At 59.1% G+C, this 22351-nt stretch overlaps 1 protein-coding gene across 1 annotated transcript in view; it reads right to left on the minus strand.

The window, feature by feature from the left end:
* Positions 1-22351, minus strand: part of MYO7A (myosin VIIA) — a 41585-nt gene that overhangs the window by 6023 nt on the left and 13211 nt on the right. The window contains exons 13-39 of the mRNA XM_029048388.2: positions 22171-22306; positions 21660-21766; positions 21267-21323; positions 20368-20424; positions 18870-19007; positions 16819-16977; positions 16602-16694; positions 15860-15954; positions 15559-15643; positions 15178-15396; positions 14485-14592; positions 13691-13900; positions 12394-12597; positions 12099-12275; positions 11665-11754; positions 10399-10526; positions 9948-10074; positions 9581-9700; positions 9289-9462; positions 8244-8471; positions 6722-6892; positions 5035-5152; positions 4443-4569; positions 4015-4184; positions 1606-1796; positions 959-1083; positions 105-262 (exon numbers count right to left, since the gene is read on the minus strand). Of these exons, the coding sequence (XP_028904221.1) occupies positions 105-262; positions 959-1083; positions 1606-1796; positions 4015-4184; positions 4443-4569; positions 5035-5152; positions 6722-6892; positions 8244-8471; positions 9289-9462; positions 9581-9700; positions 9948-10074; positions 10399-10526; positions 11665-11754; positions 12099-12275; positions 12394-12597; positions 13691-13900; positions 14485-14592; positions 15178-15396; positions 15559-15643; positions 15860-15954; positions 16602-16694; positions 16819-16977; positions 18870-19007; positions 20368-20424; positions 21267-21323; positions 21660-21766; positions 22171-22306 (3772 nt within the window). The remainder of the gene's footprint in view (positions 1-104; positions 263-958; positions 1084-1605; positions 1797-4014; positions 4185-4442; positions 4570-5034; positions 5153-6721; positions 6893-8243; positions 8472-9288; positions 9463-9580; positions 9701-9947; positions 10075-10398; positions 10527-11664; positions 11755-12098; positions 12276-12393; positions 12598-13690; positions 13901-14484; positions 14593-15177; positions 15397-15558; positions 15644-15859; positions 15955-16601; positions 16695-16818; positions 16978-18869; positions 19008-20367; positions 20425-21266; positions 21324-21659; positions 21767-22170; positions 22307-22351) is intronic.

A 22351-nucleotide genomic window follows, 5' to 3' on the forward strand; every position in this document is an offset into this window, starting at 1 on the left:
CCGGGCTCCCCCCGCCCCGCAACCCCACGGGTTCTGGGTTTCCTGGAGTGGAGCCGGGAGCCGGGCCCGCACCCCGCGGCGCGGCGGCCTGCTCGGAGGGATATCGATGAAGGCCATGCAGGCTTCCTGCGACAGCTCCTCGTTCCCCACCAGCTTCCGCAGCAGCGCCTGCTTGATGGGCTCCCTCGAGTGGCTCCACAGCCTGTCCTTGCCGCGACTCTTGGTGATCATGACCCGGCTGAGGGTGTGCTTGGGCGGCGGCCTGGGGGAGAGGGTGCCCGGGCGCAGGAGCCCGGGCAGGTGGGACCATCTGTCCTTGGTCCTCTCCCGTGAGACTGCCAGCTCCCTGAGAACAGGCAGGGGCCACCTCTCTTACCTCTGTCACTTCCCCAGAACTTAGCATGGAACAGGACCCCATATGCACTGGACAACCAGTTCCAGACCCTTGCACACAATGGGTGACTAGCATAGCGCCCTGCACAGCGCTCAACATATTCAAATATTGCTGCTCTTGCTGCTTCTGCTTGTCTCTGGCCCACATCATCCCCCCCCCCGCCTCCAGCCAGCCCCCAACCCAAGCTTCTTAACCCTCCTGCCTGCCCCCTCACAGAAGCATCTCCTATCTGACCCCTAGGGCCAGGAGGGTGACCAGTACACAGACTTTGCAAACATCAGAGACCACATTCGGGGCTGGACCTGAGTGGGGCTGTTTGGAGTCATCGCTCACCCTCCAATACGGTGACAATATCAGGCCCTGGATTGGCCGGGACCACCTTCAAGGCATGGAGGTGCAGGGATCCCAAGACATAACCGCTGATCTCCATCCCCTCCCTGAATCTGTGTCGACCCCAGTCTGCTTGGTGGTGGTCTGATCCCTCCCCTCCCACCTTGTTTTTCTCCTATCTTCCCCTCCCTTTATCCCCCTGACCCCCAAGATCCTGCTGGTCTCTAGTTGTACCTGAAGTAATCGTAAGAGAACTCTTCCAGTGTGTAAGGCTTCACTTTGACCTCTGGCTCCACCGCGGCCTGCTGCGACATTCTAACGACATCCTGCCGCTGGGCGGGGGTCATAGTGACCAGGGCCTGGGGAGAGCAGACACTTGGCTTCCTTTGCCTCTCCCTGAAGGGTGTGAAACTGAGGAGTGCAGAGATTGTGCATGGGGAGGTACTGGGAGGCCACTCGCACCCCTCTCTTGGGGATGTGACGGCCGCAATGGCAGACCAGAGGGACAGAGGGAACTCTGGGAGGCCAGCATGAATGGCAACAGTGTAGAACAGGTATTCCATTCTTTCTGTCCATCTACTTATTGAGCGCTGTGTGGAGAGCACTGTATTAAGCGCTTGGGAGAGTGCAGTATAACAAACAGACACATTACCTGCCCATAACGAGCTTACAGTCTAGAGCTTCCAGGCCTTGAGGCGCCCAGGAGCTGATTGCTCCCATCACCCACTCCCGCCCTTGCTGCCGTCTGGGAGAGGGGGAAGGTGGGGTGTGAAAAGGGGCCCTGATGTGGTGAAGAGGGACCGGAGAGATTGCCAACCTGCCCGGCTGCCCAGGGCGTGGGATTCTGCCACCTTGTCCCCTGCCCAGGGTCCTCCACGTACCGCGATCTCTGCTGGCGGCCTGGTGACTGTGGGCATGACGTACACGCAGTCGGTGGGGAAGTCCCCTCTCTGCCCGGTCCGCTCGTTGACACCGTTGGCCCAGCCCAAGGTCATGACCTGCTCACCCGTGTCCTGATCCAGGACGATGAGGTCTCCTTTGGCGAAGCCAAGGAAGCCGGACTCATCGCCCCCTGGCAGATGAGCAAAGAGGGATGAGTCTTGCTCCCCACTTGGGCAAGACCTGCTGGGGCCCAGAACTCCACTGGCCACAACATCAGGGAACCTTGACCCACCCCATCCCTGCCAGGCCGCTAGTGCTGACACTACCTCCCCGGGGATGGGAAAGAAATGTCCGGGTTTTCTCCCAGACTCCAGGGAAGTGTCTCTCCCAGTCTCTCCTGGCACAGCAGGAAGTCCTCCCTGACTTCCGACCCTGAGGGGCCATTTGGGCCTCTCTGGCCCTTGGTGGAGGCCTGGACCATCTGATCCGTATAATCCCTATTATAATTAGTATAATCTGCAAGGCTACCGGTTTAGCAGGGATATCCCTAGAATTTCGTGAGTTGCCCTGGGCCGTTCTAGAAAACCTGTCAACGGGGAGTCCCAGGAAGGGGACAGATCGTGCTACACAAGTCAGCTAACTCTGCCCTGACCTCCAGCTGCTTTTTTTCACTACAAATGCTCTCACTGTCCCTGTTTTGACTGAAGCATGGTCAGTATGTGTTCAGTTAAGGCCCTATGGCATGCTGAGATTATCAGTCCAGTGCTGGGGGTGGGGGGAGTACAACCCCGGCTTCCCTGCTGCCCCAGCTCCACCCTATCTTTGAGAGAGAAAGGGAAAGAGGGCAAGCTGGGAAAAGGCATCTCACTACCCTGATTTTCACCAAAAATCCTTTGGGCTGCCTAACACAATTCTACCTTTTATATGAACCAAGAGGTTTCCCAGCCAAGGATGCTGATTGGCTCTATCAGACTCCCTGGGTTTGATGGGTGGGGAGGGTGGAGAGGGGAAAGAGCAGAGGAGGTGGGCTGGGCACTGAGGGAGAGTCAGGAATGGAGAGAGGAGAATCAGGGGGGTTGGATGCTTTCACTGCTGGACCTTTGCCCATGTTCTCCCTCTTACCTGGAACTCAATCTCCCCTCATATCCAACAGTCCACCCCCTTCAAAGCCCTATATGCATCACACATCCTCTAAGAGCCCTTTCCTCATGAGGCCCTCATTTTTCCTATTCACCCTCCTTCTTTTTTTATGGTATTTGTTAAGCAATTACTAGGTGCCTGACACTGTAATAAGCACTGGGTTATCAGTTGGATTTATCAGGTTGGACACAGTCCGTGTCCCACGTGGGGACCACGGTCTTAATCCTCATTTTACAGCTGAGGCACAGAGAAGTTAAGTGACTTGCCCAAGCTCACACAGCAGACAAGTGGTGGAGCCGGGATTAGAACCCAGGTCCTTCTGATTCCCAGGCCTCGGCTCTATCTACTAGGTCATGTTGCTTCTGTCATCTAAGCACTTTGAAATTCATTCCATCCCCAGCTCTACGGGAGTATGTACCTATAACCTTGTACTGTCCACTTCCCCTGTCTATCTCCTACAGATTGTAAGATAGAGAAGCAGTATTGCTTAATGGATAGACCATGGCTCTGGGGGACAGAAGGACCTGGGTTCTAATCCCCGCTCTGCCACTTGTCTGCTGTATGACCTTGGGCAAGTCACCGCATTTCTCTGTGCCTGAATTAATAATAATAATAATGTTGGTATTTGTTAAGCGCTTACTATGTGCAGAGCACTGTTCTGAGCGCTGGGGTAGATACAGGGTAATCGGGTTGTCCTCTGGGAGGCTCACAGTCAATCCCCATTTTACAGATAAGGTAACTGAGGCACTGAGAAGTTAAGTGACTTGCCCACAGTCACACAGCTGACAAGTGGCAGAGTTGGGATTACCTCATCTGCAAAATGGGGATTTAGACCGTGAGTCCCACGTGGGACAAGATTGGGTACAACCTGACTAGCTTGTTTCTATCTCAGTGCTTAGTACAGTACTTGGCCCACTGTAATTGCTTAACAAGTACCATAAAAAAGCTCCTTTGGGGCAGAGAACGTGTCTATCAACTCTACTGTATTGGTGCTCTATACGGTGCTCAGCACACAACAAGCTATCACTGATCGATTGGTCTGTCCCTAACCTTGAAGGGGGGTGTCCAGGAGAGTGGCCGGCACATGATCCCCTACAGCCTTCCAGTGCCCTTCTCTGAAAAAGTCTGGGTTGGACAGGATCCCGCCTGGGAAGGAGTCGTTCCTGGCCAGGTGGTCCCACAGGCGGTGTAGGGCGTAGGGGAGGGCCTCATGGGGAGTTCAGGAAAGGACGGGAGAGAGCGGGTGAGCCGGAGGCTCCTGCACTCACCGGGGTTGGGGTTGTCTTGGAGGGCGACCACGTATTTTGACCTCTTCCTCAGCCCTTCCAGGAAAGTCACCACGAGGTCACGGATGTCCTCGGCGTTATTGGAGGTGAAGGTGTACTCTTCCCCTTTGATGGTGGCCAGGGTGAAGCTCTGGCCAGGCAGCTTCCCCCCCCTGCAGCAAGGGGTGGCCAGGCGCTGACCCCTGCCCCACAACCACCCCTTACCTCCGACGCTGACCCTTGTCCCAGGCCACCCCTCTCAAACCCCTCTTAACCACCCCAACCCACAGTCCTTCCAGTCTACCCCTCTCACATGACCCCAACCCCAACGTCCTGGGGGGACAGAGGTGCCAAATTTGGGTTGCTGAGAAGCCGATTCCGAGCCCCCGACCACTGAGGCTTCCTGGCCCCCCTCCAGCCCCAGCCCGTACCTGCTGCTGGACACAGCCGTGATCTCGGGAAAGGATAGCTCCAGCAGGACCTGCTCCTGCTCATCCACAAAGTAGACGCCCGTCCAGTTGACGGCCACAATGACATCATTTTTGGGCAGGTTGGGCCCTGGGATGGGGAAGGCGAGGAGGGGGTGGGGCACCAGCATGCTGGGAGGAACCGAGTGCTGATCACCTTCCTGGTCATCCAACTTCGTGGTTAGGGACGGTCCATTCGACACCTTGACTCTTCCCCTCTCCATCCCTGATTGTCCCCCAGTGACCCATCACACACCATCCGCCCACTGACTCTCATCTGGTGATTCTTCGTGGATGCTCACCCTTGAATCCACCCAAACCTCCAGGTTTTATAATAGCCCTTTCTCCTCTGACAACTGACCATGGCCACATCCTGACCATTCGAGCCTCAATGAGCCCCTAAATCCCCCTGGATCTGGGTCCCCAAGGGCCGGGTTGGGGGATACAGCATTGACTTCCCTCTACCTCTCTTTATCCTCACTCCTGGCTACTTCTGTTGGAGGCCCCGAGTCCAGGTACCCAGTTCGGGAAATGGACGGATGAGGGAGGTCCGTACCTGAGAATTTAAAGGCTTCGTAAAACCTGGAGAAGAGCAGGGGCCACTTGAAACGAGCAAAGTTCACCACATCCTCCTTGACCTTCTGAGAGTCGGTCCTCCTCTGGGCGTAAATGCCCTGTGGGGAGCAGGGGAGGGGTGGGTGAGGACCAGGCATGGAGTGGATGCCGGGGTCCCACAAGCCACAGGTTGGGAGACCCCCTTCCTTCTCCGGGCAGCCCCACCTGATAATCAGGGGTCGACTAGGAGTCGAGTGTGGGCTGGGGGTGGAGTAGGAGCAGACAGAAGATAGAAATGAGGGTCCTGAGCGCTCTGAGGTTCTTGTGGTTAATGCCACTTGGGTTCCGCCCTTTGGCTTGCTCCCTTATTGTGAGCCGAGACCGACCCCGAGGCCACATCTATACCACGCATGAGGCTCTGATTCCAGCCCCGAGGCCATATCTACTATAATTATAATAATTAAAAAATAATTGTGGTATTTGTTAAGCTCTTACTATGTTCCAGGCACTGTTCTAAGTGCTGGGGTAGATACGAGATAGGTTGGACACAGTCCCTATCCCACATGGGGCTCACATTCTTAATCCCGCTCTGCCACTTGACAGCTGTGTGACTCTGGGCAAGTTACTTAGCTTCTCTGTGCCTCAGTTACCTCATCTGTGAGCTCCACGTGGGCCAACCTGATAACCTTGCATCTATCCCAGCACTTAGAACAGTGCTTGGCTCATAGTAAGCACTTAACAAATACCATCACTATTATTATTATTAATCCCCATTTTACAAGCTGAGGTAAACGAGGCCCAGAGAATTTAAGTGACTTTGCCAAAGGTCACACAGCAGACATGTGGCAGAGCCGGGATTAAAACTCATGTCCTCTGACTCCCGAGCCCATGCTCTTTCCACTAGGCTGCACTGCTTCTCTACAGCCATAAAATGGGGCTCTGACTCCCCAGAACAGCCCTAAGATCACAGTTACAGCCCCGTACGAGGTTCTGCCTCTTCAGACAAGTCCCAGTGCCACATCTACAGTCAAGTACAAGAGGCTGGAGGCCACAGAGGCTTTCCCTGACTAAACTCTCTGTTCCTTTTCTTCAACTCCCTTCTGCATCACCGACTGCTCCCTTTGTTCATCCCCCTCCCAGTCCCAGCACTTAGTATATCTCTGTAATTTTATTTATTTATATTAATGTCTGTCTCCCCCTCTAGGCTACAAGCTCTTTGTGGGCAGGGAATGTGCCTGTTTATGGCTATATTGTATTCTCCCAAGCACTTAGTATAGTGCTCTGCACACAGTACGCGCTCAATAAATACCAGTGACTGACTGATGTATGAGGCTCTGTCCCTCCTGAGCCAGGTTAGCCAGGCCCTCCTTCTCTTGCCCTTCCCACCCCACCTGAAGAATCCAGGAAAGAAACATGGGACTGGGAAGACCTCCAGTCCAGCCTCCTGCCTTGAAGCAGGGTAATATGCCGGGGTAGGAGGAAGTGCACAGATTTGGAAGCCTAGAGAGGAAACCACCCAAGTAGGAGGGATAGAAGGACGGGCTTCTGATTACTATCCCGTCCTCAGCCCGACCTGTCCAGCACCCCCGGGGTCCCAGAGGAGGGGTTAGGAGGGGGAACACAGCCAGCAAGCCCGCAAACCCCACCCCAGGCCCAGCCCCATCACCCCCAGCCTCAGCCCCTCCTGCCTTCTTGTGCGCCGCGATGGCCAACTGGGCCCACTTCTCCAAGGACCTGAGGGGCGTGATCTCCCGATCGGGGATGTAGGAGGGCACCAGGTTCAGGAGCCGTTCGAGAATCATCTCAGACCCGTAGTCCACAAAATACTGCTGGGACGCCAGCTCAGCCAGGTCATCCTCCTGCGGTGGGACAGGAACTCAGAGCCAGGCTGAGCCTAGGAAAACCCCACCGTGGCCCCTCATCTCCATGCCCAGCAGGGAGTTTCTGTTGTAGAAGGGGATCCCAGCTGACCTGTCCCTGGCTCAGTTGGGAGGAGTGTAGCCCAAAACACCCGACTTCGGATAGGCACCCCTAACTTACAGATCCAGGACTCTGTCTCTGACAGCGACACCAAGATGCTGGGAGGAACTGTCTGCTGGTCACCCTCCTGCTCTCCCAATCTCATGGTTAGGGACAGACCACCCAACCCCCCTGTCTCTCCCTTAGCCATCCCTGACTCTCCCCCAGTGACCCAGCATGAACCATCCCACCCTCATAACTCTCTCCTCTCCATCCCTGACTCATCCCCAGTGACCCAGCACCGATCAGCAAACACTCCTGACACCCCCATCTCCAACGCTGACTCTCTCCCTGAGTGACCCAGTTCAGAGGTCCATCTGGGGATCTGTCTAAACCCCTCTGGGACTGCTCGTGTTTCTGGCTCCCCGACTCCCTGTGGGAACAGATGCCCTTGGGGTGGGGAGCTGAGAATTGGGGAAGAGCCATTCCATATCCACCTCCTTCCTGATTCTGTAAACCCCAACCTGCCCCTTCTCAGCCTGAGGCTGTCCAGTCTGCAGTGCTGATCCTCCCTGTCCATCCTCAAACAGAGATGACACCTCTCTGAGGGTCAGGGAGCTGGAGGACCCCAGGACCCCAGTCTATCCCCCTGCCTTGAGGACTCAGCATCACTCTCTTTGCCAACAGAGCTGGGGGTAACCTCAGGTGTCAGTATTTTCTCATGGCATCAATAATGTCTGGTTCCAGGCTGTTGAGAGCCTCACCTAGGTGTCTGACCAGTGGCACCTGGACTACTAGATTCAGGTCCACTCTGTGGCTACCATTCCTGTCTCATCAGCCCCAGGCGTACCCCCCCGCCGCCCACACCTCTCCTTCCCCTGGATGTCACAGCCCTTTGGCCCGGCAGGGACCTCTGGAAGGGGATCAGTGACCCTCTCCCTGACAGCCTGGCAGGGATGGGCAAGAGGGAGTCCAGCATCCCGCTCCCCTCCTCAGCCTGGCCAAAAGGATGCCGGATTTGAGACTTCCTGCCTGCAACTCCTCAAGGCAGGAGCACACACTTGGATGGGGAGTGTGGGACCAGGTACTCTGGAACCCACGTTCCACCCAATTGGGCCATGAGGGAACCTGAATCCTGTTCTTCTCCCAGTGAGGCTGAGCGGGTGACCCAGTCCCCACCTGCCACCCAGCATGTCCCCACGGGCGGGTCTCCCCCACCCCTGTGGCAGCCCGGATGTGGAGACCCCTCACCTTGTCACAGCGGTACTCCCCGAACTTGACCCCCCGTACCACCTGCTGGTAGATGAGGTTGGTGGCTACCGAGTCCTCGCAGGGGTTGTGCCAGGGGGTGAAGATCTCCTTGCGGAAGAAGAGCCGCCAGGGAGCGTTACGCTCCTGGGCCCCCTGCTCCTTGGCGTACTGCTCGCACTGGGATACAGCATCCATGACGTGGTCGCTCCCGCTGCCCAGCGAGGACACCTGGCCGGCCAGACAGGAAGGGTCAAGGCACCAACTGGACGGGGCGGATGGCGGCTTACGGCCCTGGCTAGGTCTGGGACTTCAAGTCCTGGAGATTGAGCATGTGCGTGGAGAACTCCCCTAGTACTCTGCTCATATGCTCCAAGCTCTCAGAACTAAGCTTTCCAAAGTCTCGCTGGCCCAAGGGGCCCAACCTCAATTCTTTGGGACCCCTCAAGTCCGTGGGACACGGGAGCAGTGCCCTCGGTTCCAGAGTTGGCAGAGCCACTTCTGAGCATGGTGGCCTTGGCCTGTAAAGTCCTAGCTCACTCTCCAGAGAGACCAGGTTCCAAAAGCATATGACTATGAGGACATCAGAGCCTGAGCAGAGTCATCCCGGGTGAGTCCACGTGGCCCATCCAGCCCGGGACTCCGGGAGGAATGGTGTGCTGGCTACCCTCCTGGACCTCCACCCTCACTGTCAGGGATGGGCCATTCAAAACCCCCTGACTCGCCCCAATCCATCCATAACTCTCCCCCAGGGCCCCAGCCTGGATCATCCAACACCCCTGGCTCCTCCAGAGGCCAGCTGTGGGGGTGATGGGCCCGGTGTCCCTGGATCCAGCTGTCGGGGGAGGTCACTGTTCCCCCACCACTCCTGGGCTAGACTCCAGACTCGCTCTCCCCCGGTCTTCAAACACACCCAAGAGCTTCCGAGCAGGGTGGGGAATGCCCCAGACCAGGTGTTTTTGATCTGTTTACTCTGCACAGTCTGTCTCCCCCCATCATTCACCCTGCCTGAAGTCCCACCCCCAACCCCCAACCCCCAGCTCCAAACCTTATCGAAAAGCGCGATATAGAGCGAAAACCCAAAGGAGTCCTTCAGGGAGATCTTGTCGGCCAGTGAGCTGCACAGCTCCTTGGCCGTGGTAGCCGAGTCGGTCAGCAGCGTCTTGGTCGTCCCGTCCATGAACGTCACCGGGAGCAGGATGGGCTTCTTGGACTTGGTGGCCTGGGGGGGTGCGGTGGGGAAACACCTCGGTGAAGAGCGGGAGCTGGGGGATGTGGTTCTGGGTTGGGCGGGGTGGTGGGCCGGAGGGGCCACGGAGGGGGCTGGGGGGCACAAGTACCTGGAGTTCGAGCCAGCTGGGAGGCTGTGTTCGTGTCCCGTTCACGAAGGTCCGCCTTAGCCTCTCCTCACAGTATGGGGCGTACCCCGGGGGGCCCACGCTGATGAAATTCCTCAAAAACTGCCCACACGGAGCGGGGAGCAAGAGGACGGAGTGAGGGGACTGGGGACAGGGGACAGGGCCTGGGGTGTAGGGTGTAGGGGGCAGGCTCGGGTTGCGGGGGAGGCAGGGACAGCTGGGGTGGAAATCCAGGTCAGATGGAATGGCCGAAGCCCCACACTGTGCCCGATCCCCCTTCCCTAGGCTCCCTGGGTGCTGGTTGCGGCCCCCTCCCCGCGGTGACCCGGGCGCTCCAGCGGGTCTCCACCTTGACGAACTTTTCGGAGGGGGCAAAGCAGCCGACGCAGAGGGACAGGAGGATCCAGCCGCGGGTGTAGCTGCTCTTGGAGGGATTCTGGGTGAGCTGCTTGCTGATCTGGCAGTAGATTTCATCTCTGTGGGGGGAGATGAGGACAGAGCTGGGAAAGGCCCAGGATTGATGGAGCCGGGGGAGTGGCGGGGGCGGAGGGGCGCTGGAAATCCAGTTTCTAATCCTGCCATGGGGAGGGGTTCTTTGGCTGTCTTTATGCACACGCAGGCGAGTCCAGAGCAGAGGTGTCCAGCTGGGGCAACCTGAGAACTTCCTCCCTGATTCTCCCCCAGTGACCCAGCACGGACCATCCAACCGCCCTGACTTTCCCCGAGTGACCCAGGAGGAGGCCGTGGGAGGAGCAGACGTGTCCCCCGGCACCCCCGTTTGGGCTCTGCGCCCGCCTCACCGCAGGGCCGGGCGCAGGATGCCGTTGCCGATGATGAAGTGCAGCTTCTCCAGGTTGGAGGTGGGCCGGTCCTCCAGCATGCTGTTTCCTTGCACCGTAGACTCCCCGTCGTGCAGCCTCTTGGTCACCTGCAGCCCAGATGACAGCGGAGAGGGGCAGACCGGGGTCAGACCCCGCGGCAGGCCAAGCGCCTGGTCCTTGGGGCTGGAAATGTGGAGGTCCAGAGGACAGGGGTCCGGAAAACCCAACTGCCAGGGTGGAATGTCTCCCAGGACATACGGAGGCACGAAACCTTCCACTGGGGCTTAGAAGGTCATGAGCAACTCCCGGAGCCAAGACAATGGGCTTGCAGGAAGTTTGCTCCTCACCAGCTGACCACTCTGGCTGTCTACTCTCATTCTCTCTCCCGCTCCCCAATCCCACACCACCCCAGCTTGCACTCTCGGCTTCTTCGAAACAAACTTTTTTTCACTGTCTTTACCCTCAACTCTCCCACCTCCAACCCTTCGCTCACACCTATTCCCCACCCTCCCTTCCATCGAAGCTTCCTAAAAAACTCCCTCCTCCAAGAGGTCTTCTCTCATTGACCTCTCCTTTCCGATGATGCCATTCCCCATCTCCTCCTCCATGAGGCCTTCCCTGATGATGTGGCCCCCTCAGCCACCTCAGAATTCCTGGGTGGATCTGTTCATCAGTTCGTCAAAGATACATTTATCCACGTCTCCTGTCTCAGTCTTAGCCGGAGTGTACTCGAAGGGCTCCCCCACTGAACCGGAATTAGGGCAGAGAGCTTATCTTTCACTATTGTCTGTTCTCCAAAGCCTAAGGGCATCATCCTACATCCAGTGGGCGCCCAATATAGTGTTCTCTGCACCCAGCAGGAGGCCAGTACCATATGCTCTCCCACTAGGAGACCAGTACAGTGTCATCGGCGCCCAGCGGAAGCCAAGTACAGTGGGAATCGCTCTGCTGATCCCTCATTGCCTGGGGACCGTGCTGGTTTTCACTGTCGAGAGTCCAGTTTCACTGGCCGCCTGTCAGGACTCACTGCCTGTCTGACCGTGTCAGCTCAACTCCCCAGGTCCCTGCCCAGGCTGGCTCTTGTCTCTCCCGGACTCCACGCTGGCCTCCACCCCCGGTCCCAGGCCCACACCTCCCCGACCCCCAACCCTGGACTTCAGCACCCATGCCTCTCCCGGTCCCCAGCCTCCGAGCCTCCTCCGGGCCAGTTGAGACCAGGTTATTGCCAGGAATGGGGCCTCTCACCTCTTCAGTCAACTTTGACTTCTTCTTCAGAGTCAGGGAGACCAGTTTGTGCCGCACGCTGCTCTTCCTGTGCCCATCTGGATGCCCGGCCTGTCGTGGGGCAGTGCGGGGGGAGGCGGGGACAAAGGTTCCCGTATTGGAGGATGGGTGGTGGGGGCAGGCAGCAGGCAGTATGCCTGTCCCTAGGCTGGGCTGCTCCCGAGGGTGGAGAGGGAGGTCTTAACCTCCTCGGGGACTCGCCTAGAGGAAACCAGATCTCCTACCCCGCAACTTAGCCTGCACCAAGGCCCTCATCCCCAGGCCCCACCACCCCAGGCACACTACCGCAACCCTCTTCCAGACTGTACTCAAGCGGCCGCTGCAGGATCTCTGGGGAGGGGGTGACCGGGGATGCTCTTCTGTGGGGGCGATCTCAGGAAAGACGGGAGCTTCACCTCTCCCTCCCCTTGCAGCGCCTGGAGCTCCCTCTTGTAGGTCTTCTTGCCCAGCGTCTCATAGATCTTGGTCATCACGGGGATCTTCTCGCTGCCATCGCTCATGGCCGTGTGGTACCTGGGCTCTGGGAGGTCCCCCATGAAGCGCAGGACCGTGATCCAGACCGCCAGGGCCGCCTGAGGGAAGAGGAGCGGACTGGGGGGCTCCCGTCGGTCCCAGATGGTGCACGCGTGTGCGGGGCTCTGTGTGCCCCCACCCCATCTCCCGCTCCCCGCCCTCCCGCAGGTTCCTCACCAGCTGGTCCCCCTCGTCCTCGTGGAACAGCAGGGGCTGCTTGAGGGGCCGCCGGACGTAGCTGTACGTGCTGGTGCCCTGGAAGTAGGTGGCCGCGTACTTGGCAAACTTGTACTCCGACAGGTCTTCCTCGTCCTCCTCGGGCAGGGGCAGGGCGGCGTCCAGGTCCTCTACCACCATCTCCTTCTGCAGCCGCTCCAGGTCCTGCCGGGCGAAGAGGCCCGGGTCACTGGCCGGGCCGGGCGGGGGGACTACCCACCGTATCCCGCTTCCCAGACAGCCAGCCTACAGAATCTGAAATCCGGGTTCTGACCTCCACCTCTGAGCTCTCTGTCGGGTGGGAGGGTCTGACGCTCCAAGTTCGGGAGCAGGGGGGCAGTGCAGGGAAGGGGGTCGACCACCTGGTTGGAGAGCAGGTCAGGGATGAGGGAGGCCGCTTGGTCTAGCAGACCCCGAGGGCTGGCCTCTGACTTTCTTCCACTCTCCAACACAGAGAGGACCCCCAATTCAGCCTCTATAAGACCAGGGCAGTCCAGAGGAGAGATGGGGGGTGGGCTCCAAGCCTCACCCACAACAGGGAGTGAAATCCCTCTGACACTTTTCCTGGTTTCCACAAGGCCCAGGGATCGGTTGGACAAATGGCCGCTACGGACTGATTCAGACCTCACCTTCGCGACCATGAGCTCTTGGGTCAAGGAACCCTTCCCCTGACACAGATGGACATTCAAACATTGGGCAGTGAATGGTAGAACACCCAGCCCCTGAACGAACCCCTCAGATCAGCCCCAAGGCCCGTCCAGCCCAGGACTCTTGTCTCCGACAGAGCTACCAGTATACGTCCACCTCATGATTAGGGATGGATGGACCAGTCCACGTCCCTGACTCTCCCCTCTCCATCCCTAATTCTTCCCCTGGTGACCCAGCGTGGACCATCCTGCCCCTCTGACTCTCTCCTTTTCATTCCTGACCCTCCCCCATGACACAGAACAGACCCCCTTCCGTGAATCGGTCCAATCTCCTCTAAGACCTGCCAGTGTTTCAGATTGCACAGTTCTCCATGCTGGTGAAAAAAGTGTTTGTTCTGAAAATACCATGCTCCAGCTGCAGTTGGAGGTTCCTCGCTCAGGGAGCGGGGGCAGGAGGAGGGAATTAGGGAACTGCAATTCCCCACCCAGGTTCTGTAAACTCCAACCCTACCCTCTCTCAGTCTGGGGAGAGAATTGCCCCACCCAGGGGGACTCATGATATCTCTCCAAGCCCCTGAGATGCCCCCTCCACGCATAGGGCCCCTAGGTACCTCAAAGCCACTGGGCGCCTGCCCCTCCTGGCCGGGGAGTGTGGCTGTGGCTCCGAGGAAGCCAAACACTTTGTCCACCATCTCTGAGTCGCTGACGGGCTCGTTCCGGGCCTTCTCCATCCGCTCCAGGAGCTCCTTCTTCTGCCGCGCCTCCTCCTTCTCCTTCGCCTCCCTCTCCGCATCCTCGCGGGCCAGCTGGGCCAGGCGCACCTGGGGGCAGCAGGCAGCAGTGGGTACTCAGGGTGGAGTGGTGAGGGGGAAGACCTGACTGAGGACCCCATCTGCGGGCCCCAAGCCCCGGGCAGGGTCCGAGCCTCCTGTCCGGGTGGTGACCATCGAACTGCTGGGACTTGGGAGTCCCACCAGGTGCCCGGGCACCTCCTGGCATAGAGCTGGGCCACCTCCGACCTTGCCGGGACATACTGTCATCTGGAGGAAGTGGGCAAGAGGTGGAATTCAAGAGCTTCTACCCTGCAGAACTCCGCCGGACCCACTCCTCACTCTGGGGAACTGCGTTGGGTCCCAGGATGGGGGGACGGTGAGACGACCGGGGGTCCTCCTGAAAAGCCACCCCACTGAACAGAGTTGGGATGGGAGGCTGACCCTGGGGCCTGGAGACCCGCCTCCCCCACCGCTCACCCCCAGCAACTGGTGGGAGGGTGTGATTCAAATCACAAGACAGGCATCTGGGGTGGCTCAGGTAGGGGGACCTGGGTCTCCCGAGGCAGGGGGCTGGATCTGATGACTACAGAGGGTGAGGCCCCTTGCAGGCCTGGGCTTCTGGAGCAGCTGACCTGGTGTTTCTTCTCCGCCTCCTCCTTGGCCTTCTTGGCACTCATCTCCTTCCTGAGCCGCTCTTCCTCCGCCCGCCGCAGCTTCTCGGCCTCCAGGCGACGGTGATACTGAGCACGGGACAGGGAGACGGGGTGTGGGGCACGGGGCACCGCCCCAAGGAAACGGAAAGTTTCCCACCGGGCCACTGGACAAGGTCCCCCAAACGTCCCCCGGAACATGCACCTTTCCTAACCATGGTGCTGGTCCCACAGAGTAGGAGACCCCCATCCCGGATTGGGCCCGGCGGGGGTGTCTTTCCAATCGATGGGCCCCAAGAAGCATATGTTCATACCTGTAATTCATTTATTATAATAATGTCTGTCTCCCCCTCTAGAATGTAAGCTCGTCGTGAGCAGGGAATGTGTCCGTTCATTGTTATATCGTACTCTCCCGAGCCCTTAGTACAGTGGTTAGCACACCGTAAGTGCTCACTAAATAGAACTAAATGAATGCATGGAAGGAGCTGCCATTTAGCACCTTCACACCCTCTGCGCCCTCCACCAGCCACCCGGTCACCTCAGGGGAGCTCAATCGCCTGCAGGACCCACCCCCGGGCAGCCCCCCAGCTGATGGGTCCCCGAGGTCCACCTCCAGCCCGCACGGGGCCCGTCCCATAAAGCCGCAGGGAGGCGAGCGGGTCGGCCCACACTCACTTCCCCCTTCAGGCGCCGGTGCAGCCTCCTGGCGATCATGCCACGGGCATACGCCTGCACGGTCAGGACAGCCCAGAGGCGGTGGCGGAAGGCCCGCCGCACCAGGAAGCCGCGGCAACGCGCCTGGAACTCGATGATGCGCTCGCGGGCGACGCGGTACTGCCGGTGCAGCTGGCGGGCTCGGGAGAGGGCTTGGAGCCTCAGGAAACCGATCCGCATCTACGGGGACGGAGGGGGCTCAGCGGTGTCCGCCCCGGGCCCACCCCCTGCCCTCTCCACAGCTGCCCATCTGGAGCGGCTGTGGGACGGCTGCCATCCCACAGCCCAATCGTCCAGTCGAGGGGCGGAGGGAGGCACGGGGTCAGCCGCGGACACACTCACCGCCCTGTAGTCCCTCCGGCAGCGGTGGCCCCGCCAGTTTCGCTGGATGACCGTCGCAGCCCTTCGCAGCTTCAGGAAATTGGACCTGTGGAAGGGTGGGCGGCGAGTTCCAGGACCTTCGCTCCCCGAGCCCAGAGGGAGTGGGGGCACCGAGGGGCTGCTCTGCTTGCCATGCCCCAGGCTCCCAGAGATTCCCAGTCCAGAGGACCGGGAACTGAGTCTTTACGTACTGTTCTCCCGCATTCAGTACAGCGCTGAGCACACGGGAGGTGCTCAGCACAGCATTCGGTAGGTAGGATACCTGTCGCGGAAGCCCCGGATCACTTTCTGGATGAGGATGACCCGGTCCATGATGGCCTTGTCCCTCTCGATCTCCAGCAGCATGTCATGGTGGTCCTGGCCAGAGATATACCTGGGTCATGGGGTCCCCTCACCTACCAGGCTGCGGTACTTAGGGGTCTGGTGGGGGGTGGCGATTCGGCTCCTGCCCTCCAAATTCTTGGACAAATGGGGGAGGAGACCGTTTGAGAATCGGTCAATTGTATTTATTGAGCACTTACTGTGTGCAGAGCACTGTACTTAGTACTTGGGAGAATACACTTTAACGATAGACACTTTTCCTCCTCACAAAGAGCTTACGGTCTAACTGTCCAAGTGCTGTGGTCTTGGGCCCCCTGAGTGAATCAGGAGTCGAGATGGGGAACGTTCAACAGCCACTCCCACCCTGCCCTTGCCATTCCCCCACCCCCTTTCCAGACTCCTGCACGATTCTCCCCCGGGGACCTGTGCAGCCAGGGACACCAGCGGCATGGACCCATGTGTTTGGACAGACCCATGATTGAATGTCCATTCTGGGTCACTGGTAGAGAGCAAGGGCTGGAGAGGGCACAGCCAGGGATTTTAGTCCGCACTGGGTCACCAAGAAAGAGTCAGGAGTGTCAGATGCTCCGGGCTGATCCACCCCGACCCCCGTTCTGCCCTATAGGTCCCTCTGAAGCCAGAAGCATCCCCGCCCCCCCGCCGTCACCCAACAGCCCCCTCACCTTCAGAAATATCTTGGTCTTGCCAATCTGCCAATCGTCACATCGGCCCAGCACGGCTCTGGCAATGCGTTCGCAGGTGCCTCGCAGGTCCCCCTGGGGAGGGACGACAGTTATGCTGCCATCCCTCATTCGTTCCCTGCCCCCTTCTCTGCCAACTGGGCTGTCCGGCCCACGCCTCTCGGACCAGTCGGGCCCCCCGCGGGTGAGGGGACTGTACCTGTTTGTAGGCCGGTTGCACGCCAGGCAGGAGTACGCGGTAGCGGTCCACGAACTGAACAAAGGTGTAGCGGATCGGGTACCCCGCCCGGCGGATCCGGATGGTCTCCATCATCCCCGAGTAGCGCAGCTGCCGCACGCACAGCTGACGGTCGAACAGCTGCACGGGGCCAGATGGCGGTCAGGGCCCCGGGCCCCACCCCTCTCTCACACCCCTGACCCCCACGGAGACATTGCCGGGTTTGGGGCGATTGCTGAACCCCGGGTCAAGGGGAGAGAGCGATAGTCAGAGGCCATAGACCTATCTAATGAAGGAGGAAAACGGTCCGGATTAAAATGTTGGTCGGCAACCTCTTCCTCGCCAATAGTCCACTCTGGCTACCCAGGCAAGGGGCACTGGAGGGCACTGGGGGATGGAGGCCCTTTTTCCTAGCTTTTAGTTCCACAGAGGCATCTCTGGGCAACCTTCATCCCAAATGAAGCGGCATGGCCTAGTGGAAAGAGCACAGAGCTGCATCTCAGAGAACCTGGGTTCTAATCCTGGCTCTGTCAACTGCTCGCTGTGTGACCTTGGGCAGGTCACTTAACTTTTCTGTGTCTCAGTTTTCCTCCTCTCCCTCCTTTTCACAAAGACTCCCTTTTCAGCAGCCAGGGAGCCCTGACCCTCCTGCTCTTCCTCCTGCCCCCGTCCTTCCTCCAACCATTCTGTTCCCCAGCTGACACCCCAAAAGACCGTGTGTGTGTGTGTGTCTGTGTGTGTGTGTGTGTGTGTCTCCCTCTCTCACAAACAGTGTTTCCTTGTAGGAAGAGCTGGGACTGGCACCCAGCTCTGCCCCAGATCGGCTGAGTGACCTCGCTCAAGTCACTTAACCTCTGTGGGCCTCACATTCCTTCTCTGGAAAATGGAGAGAGTAGTCTCATCCCCAGGGACGTTGTGAGGGTGAGATGGGGTGCGTGAAGAGAAAGGACTTCGGGGAAACCAAAGTACTTTTCCCATTAGAGGGACTCTCTCTGCCACTCTTTGTCTCTCTCTTGATCTCTCTCCCTTTCTCCTGTTGACAGTACCCAAACTCCGTCCAGGTGGACCTCAGCCTCACTCCCTCTGTGCTGGAAGAGAAAGTTTCCTGCTGGGAGGTGGCGGGGGTAGTCTTTGAAACTTTCCATGGATTTTCCCTTCCTGCTGTCCCATTTCCTCTCTCTCTCCAGCACACGACTTCCTCCCCAACTCAGTTCATCAGCAATCCATTTCCTGCCTTGCGGGGGGGTGGGGGAGTGGGGGCCGTGGTGGGGCTGGGACCCTTGCCTGGCTGAAAATCAGTGTCCTCTCTGCCCGCTGAGGTCAGAATTGGGCCGGGGACACTTCTCCATGGGGCAGTCAGCGGGCACCTCCTTCAGTAACATTCTATCACCATCTTCCGCCTTGACCGGCCAGGGTCCCACCCCAGACTGGTGCCTCCCCACGTGCAGCATGGGCATGTGACAGGTACTAAACAGTCTGCTCTCCTGGGGCCTGGGATCCTGGGGTCTGAGGGGTCCTGGAATCCAGGCCCCCCAAGATGGGGACTGCAACTTAACCAGGTTCATCCAACCCGAATCGTATTGGGGCCAGTACCTCACTCGGGAGAGGGCACAGTCGCTGAACATTTCCGAGATCCCGGAAGCTCGGGTTTTATCCTGCCCGACGCTCAACCCCTGTCCAGCTGGGCCCAAGTGCACCACCCTGAGTTGGCCAAGGGAGCCGTTTGTCCCATGGGGCTGCCAGGCCGGGCTGGAAGCCCCCAGCTGGCCCCCGCTGGGTGGGGCCCTGGCAGTTCTGCCTAACCAGGGTGGGGATTTGGGAGCTGCTGTCCCTGCCTCACTGGCACCTCCCCGGTCCCTGGACTCAGTTTCCCTCACTGTGTAATGGGTCCAGGGACACTGTCCTTCCATCCGGGGGTGGACAGGGAGCGAATGGCCAGTATGAACTTAAGGCAGAAAGGGGCTCCCTCCCCTCGCTCATGGCCAACTCAGAGCAGGGAATCTCCCGCCCACCAGCCCCCAGCTCCCCCTCACCATGGGTTTCTTGAACTCATTGGGCTTGATGCAGCGGACGAAGAAGGGCTGGCAGGCGCTCAGGGTCCGCATGAGCAGCTCCAGGGAGCGCTTGAACTGGCAGCTGAGGGTCGGTGAGCGCTTCCTGGTCTCGGCTCCCTGCCAGTGTCGCGTGGGGCCGGAGCCGGAGCCAGGGCCGGCCGGGCAGACCAGAGGGCGGGGACGGGGGGGAAGAGAGAGAGAAAGAGACAGGGGGAGGAAGAGAGATGGAGGGAGAGAGGGAGGGAGGGAGGGAGGGAGGGGGTCAGTGGAGAGGCCGCAGGAAGTGGAGAGAGGACAGGAGGCTGGGAAATGTTTTTCTCCTCCCAGTTTCCTGCAGTCCCCGCTGACCGGGAGTGTCACAGGGTGTTACAGGGATCCAGGGAGCATGGAAGGGGCCACATAGAGGGGTGAGGGTTCACGGGAAAGGGGTTCTGGGTCCGGGGAGCACTGGGGGATGGATACTACTTTCTGGGAGAATTTTCTGGAATTAAAATCCTCCCATCCCTCCCCTCTGCCTCCCTCTTCCAAATCCCCGTACTGCTACTGGGCCCTGGGGCTACCGGGTCCTGGGGATGTCCCACCTTCCTGCTTCTGTGGGCGGGGTCACCAACCCCAGGAGAGGGTCTAGGCGGACCTGAGACCCCTGGAAGGACAGGTGTCCACCTGCCTGCCCCCCCTGAACCCCGCGGCACCAACTGCCCTGATACCTCTTCTCTCTTTCTCCGGGGTAGAAGTCGGTTTGCCCTGGGGAGGTGGGGGTCCACTAGGCCATGTCCCCTGAACAGATCATGGTTTAACCAGATCCACAGGGATGGGATGGGTGACTGGCTGCCCCGGAGGCCATCTCCGAGACAAACCCCCTCCACCCCCTCTCCCGAAATCTCCCCTGAAGGGCAGTCGTGTCGTGGCGGGGAGGTGTCCACGGTGAGGGAGATGTGATGGCACATCCTCCTGTAGGGAGCCTGCGTTCAATCTGGTCCAGCGGGCTCCTCCCCAGACTCAGCTCCCAGACCCCCAAAGAGTGGGGCCGCCATTTTATCCCCACATCTTGCCAGGGAGAGGGAAGGGCTATTCTCCCCAGTTCACGGATGAGAAAAACAAGGCCTAGAGAGGTTGAGTGACTTGCCCGAGGTCACCGGCAGGCCGGGGCTGAGCTGGAAATAGAACCCAGGTCTGCCGATTCCTGGTCTCGGCTTCCTGCCATTCAGGCCCCCCCCGGCTCCTGAGACCTGGACCCCGGCAGCCTACCTCCCAGCATCTGTGGGGGTGGGGCCGGAGGCCGGGAGGGGGTGGACAGGATTTCCAGAACCCAGAGCCCAGCTTCTGCTTGGCACAAGGAAGCCACTCACCATTCCTGGTCCCAGAACGACCCAGACCTCCAAGCCCCACTCCCGGGGGGCCGTGGCCAGGGGCACGAGCTGCACGGCCCCATCCCAAGACCCGCCACTCTCAAAGGCAGACAGACGGACTCCTTTACCTTAGCGGAAGGAGCCGACGAGGGACCCAGAGAGCCAGACGCGTAGCCACAGAGAAACTAGGGACAGGAGAGGAAGAGGAGGAGAAAAGGAATCCACATTGGGGTCTGGCAGCCTGATCACTTCTGCTTTTCTCCTCCTGCTCCTACCGTATGTGGAGAGTCCGTCTGCAGCCCTGCTCCAACACCATTAGCCTGTAAGTTCCACTAGGGCACGGCATCTGTGGCACGCTTCCACGCACTTAGTACAGCGCTCCACACACAGTTGGCATCCAGTACAGCCCTCCACGCACAGTCGGCATCCAGTACACCACTCCACATGGAGGAGCTTTCAATGAACTCTGAACAAGGCCTCGGTGAAGTTTGGCTCCCGTCCTGAAGTTACGACCGGCTGTTCACCCATAGACCAAGAGGGGTGAGGACTCTCCCCCTCCAGACTGTAAGCTAGTTGGTGGCAGGGAATGTGTCTGTATTGTTAAACTGTATTCTCCCAGGCGCTTAGTACAGAGCTCCTCACACAGTAAGAGCTCAATAAAACCATTGAATGAATGAATGACTGGCCCAAGGTAGGTCTATAGAGTGACAAATGAAAGGGCCAGACATCACAGGCCAAGGATCTGTTGCCGAATTGTACATTCCAAGCGCTTAGTACAGTGCTCTGCACATAGTAAGCGCTCAGTAAATATGATTGAATGAAAGGATTATGGGTTCCATCCCCTGAAACCACACTGGGCGTTTCAACTGCTTCATGCTCCTGCTTCGCTGCTGTCCATCGCCCCCCTCGACACACACCCACACCGGCTTAGAGAGGCTGCGTGCTGGCTCCAGCCCCCTCCCCTCCCCAAACAAAGTAGAATGGATCTATGGGCAGACAGCCCTCAGGCCCTCAGGCCGGGGTTTACCTTCACAGAAGGAGCTGACGCGGGGCCCAGGGAGCCAGAGGCATAGCCGCAGAGGAACTGCGGAGACAGAGACAGAACAGCTGGGTCAGAGCTGGAGCCGGAACCAGAGTCGGGGGCAGAGGGAGAGTGGGGCTAGGTTCCCCCCTTGCACCCAGACGCTGCTGATGGAGACAGAGTCCCGGACTGGGCCAGCTGGGGGCTGAGTGAACCAGAAGCTGTGTGGGTCGAGGACGCTAACCTGCGGGGTGTGGCTCGGCCCGGATGCTGCCTGGGGGCTCAAGGGGCAGGGGACAAGGAGGGGAAACACCCCATTTACTCCCCAGTCCAAGGCCCAGTTGGTCCTCTCCCCCAGCCTGCCCCTCCCCTGCCCTCCGCCTCCCCCGCCCTCTTTACCATGGCCACGTCGGCCTGGAAGATCTGTTTGATGAACTTGTTTTTGGACGAGTGGACCAGCTGAATGATGTCTCCGTGCAGGGTGTCCCGGTTTTTTTCCAGGAACCCTGGAGGGCACAGAGTGGGCAGACCCCCAAGGGCCGGCCGGTGGGGTTCCTTGAGGGCAGGGATCAAGGCCACTGCTCAATTATATTCTCCTAAGTGCTTAATGCAGCTCTCTGCACATGGGGTTGCCCAATCCATACTCTGACTCTGATATCGGTGCCCTCCCAATAGGGGTCCGAACCCTGCCCCTCTCCCACTGAGCCTCAAGATACAGTCAGGCGTCATTTGTGTTCACTGAGCGCTTATTGTGTGCAGAGCACTGTACTAAGCGCTTTGGAGAGTATAATATAACAATATAAAGAGGCATATTCCCTGCCCACAGCGAGCTGACAGTCTAGATACAGGTAGGGCCTCCCCTCCCAGAGGGCCATCCCGGGGAGGGGGGAGGGAAGGCCCGGCCGGGCACCTTGCGTTTCGTAGTAGACCACGCCCGCGAAGTGGTTGATGCCAAACTGGGTCTGGTGGTTGTTCCGGGGGGAGACGTAGCTGGGGTTCAGCCTGTGCTGCGAGTTCAGCTTATGCAGCATCGTCGAGTCCGTGCCCTGGAGCAGTTGGCACAGACGCTGGGCCCCCCAGCCCCTCCCGGG

Source organism: Ornithorhynchus anatinus, chromosome 20 (assembly GCF_004115215.2).
Source record: "Ornithorhynchus anatinus isolate Pmale09 chromosome 20, mOrnAna1.pri.v4, whole genome shotgun sequence".
Classification (NCBI taxonomy): Eukaryota; Metazoa; Chordata; class Mammalia; order Monotremata; family Ornithorhynchidae; genus Ornithorhynchus; species Ornithorhynchus anatinus.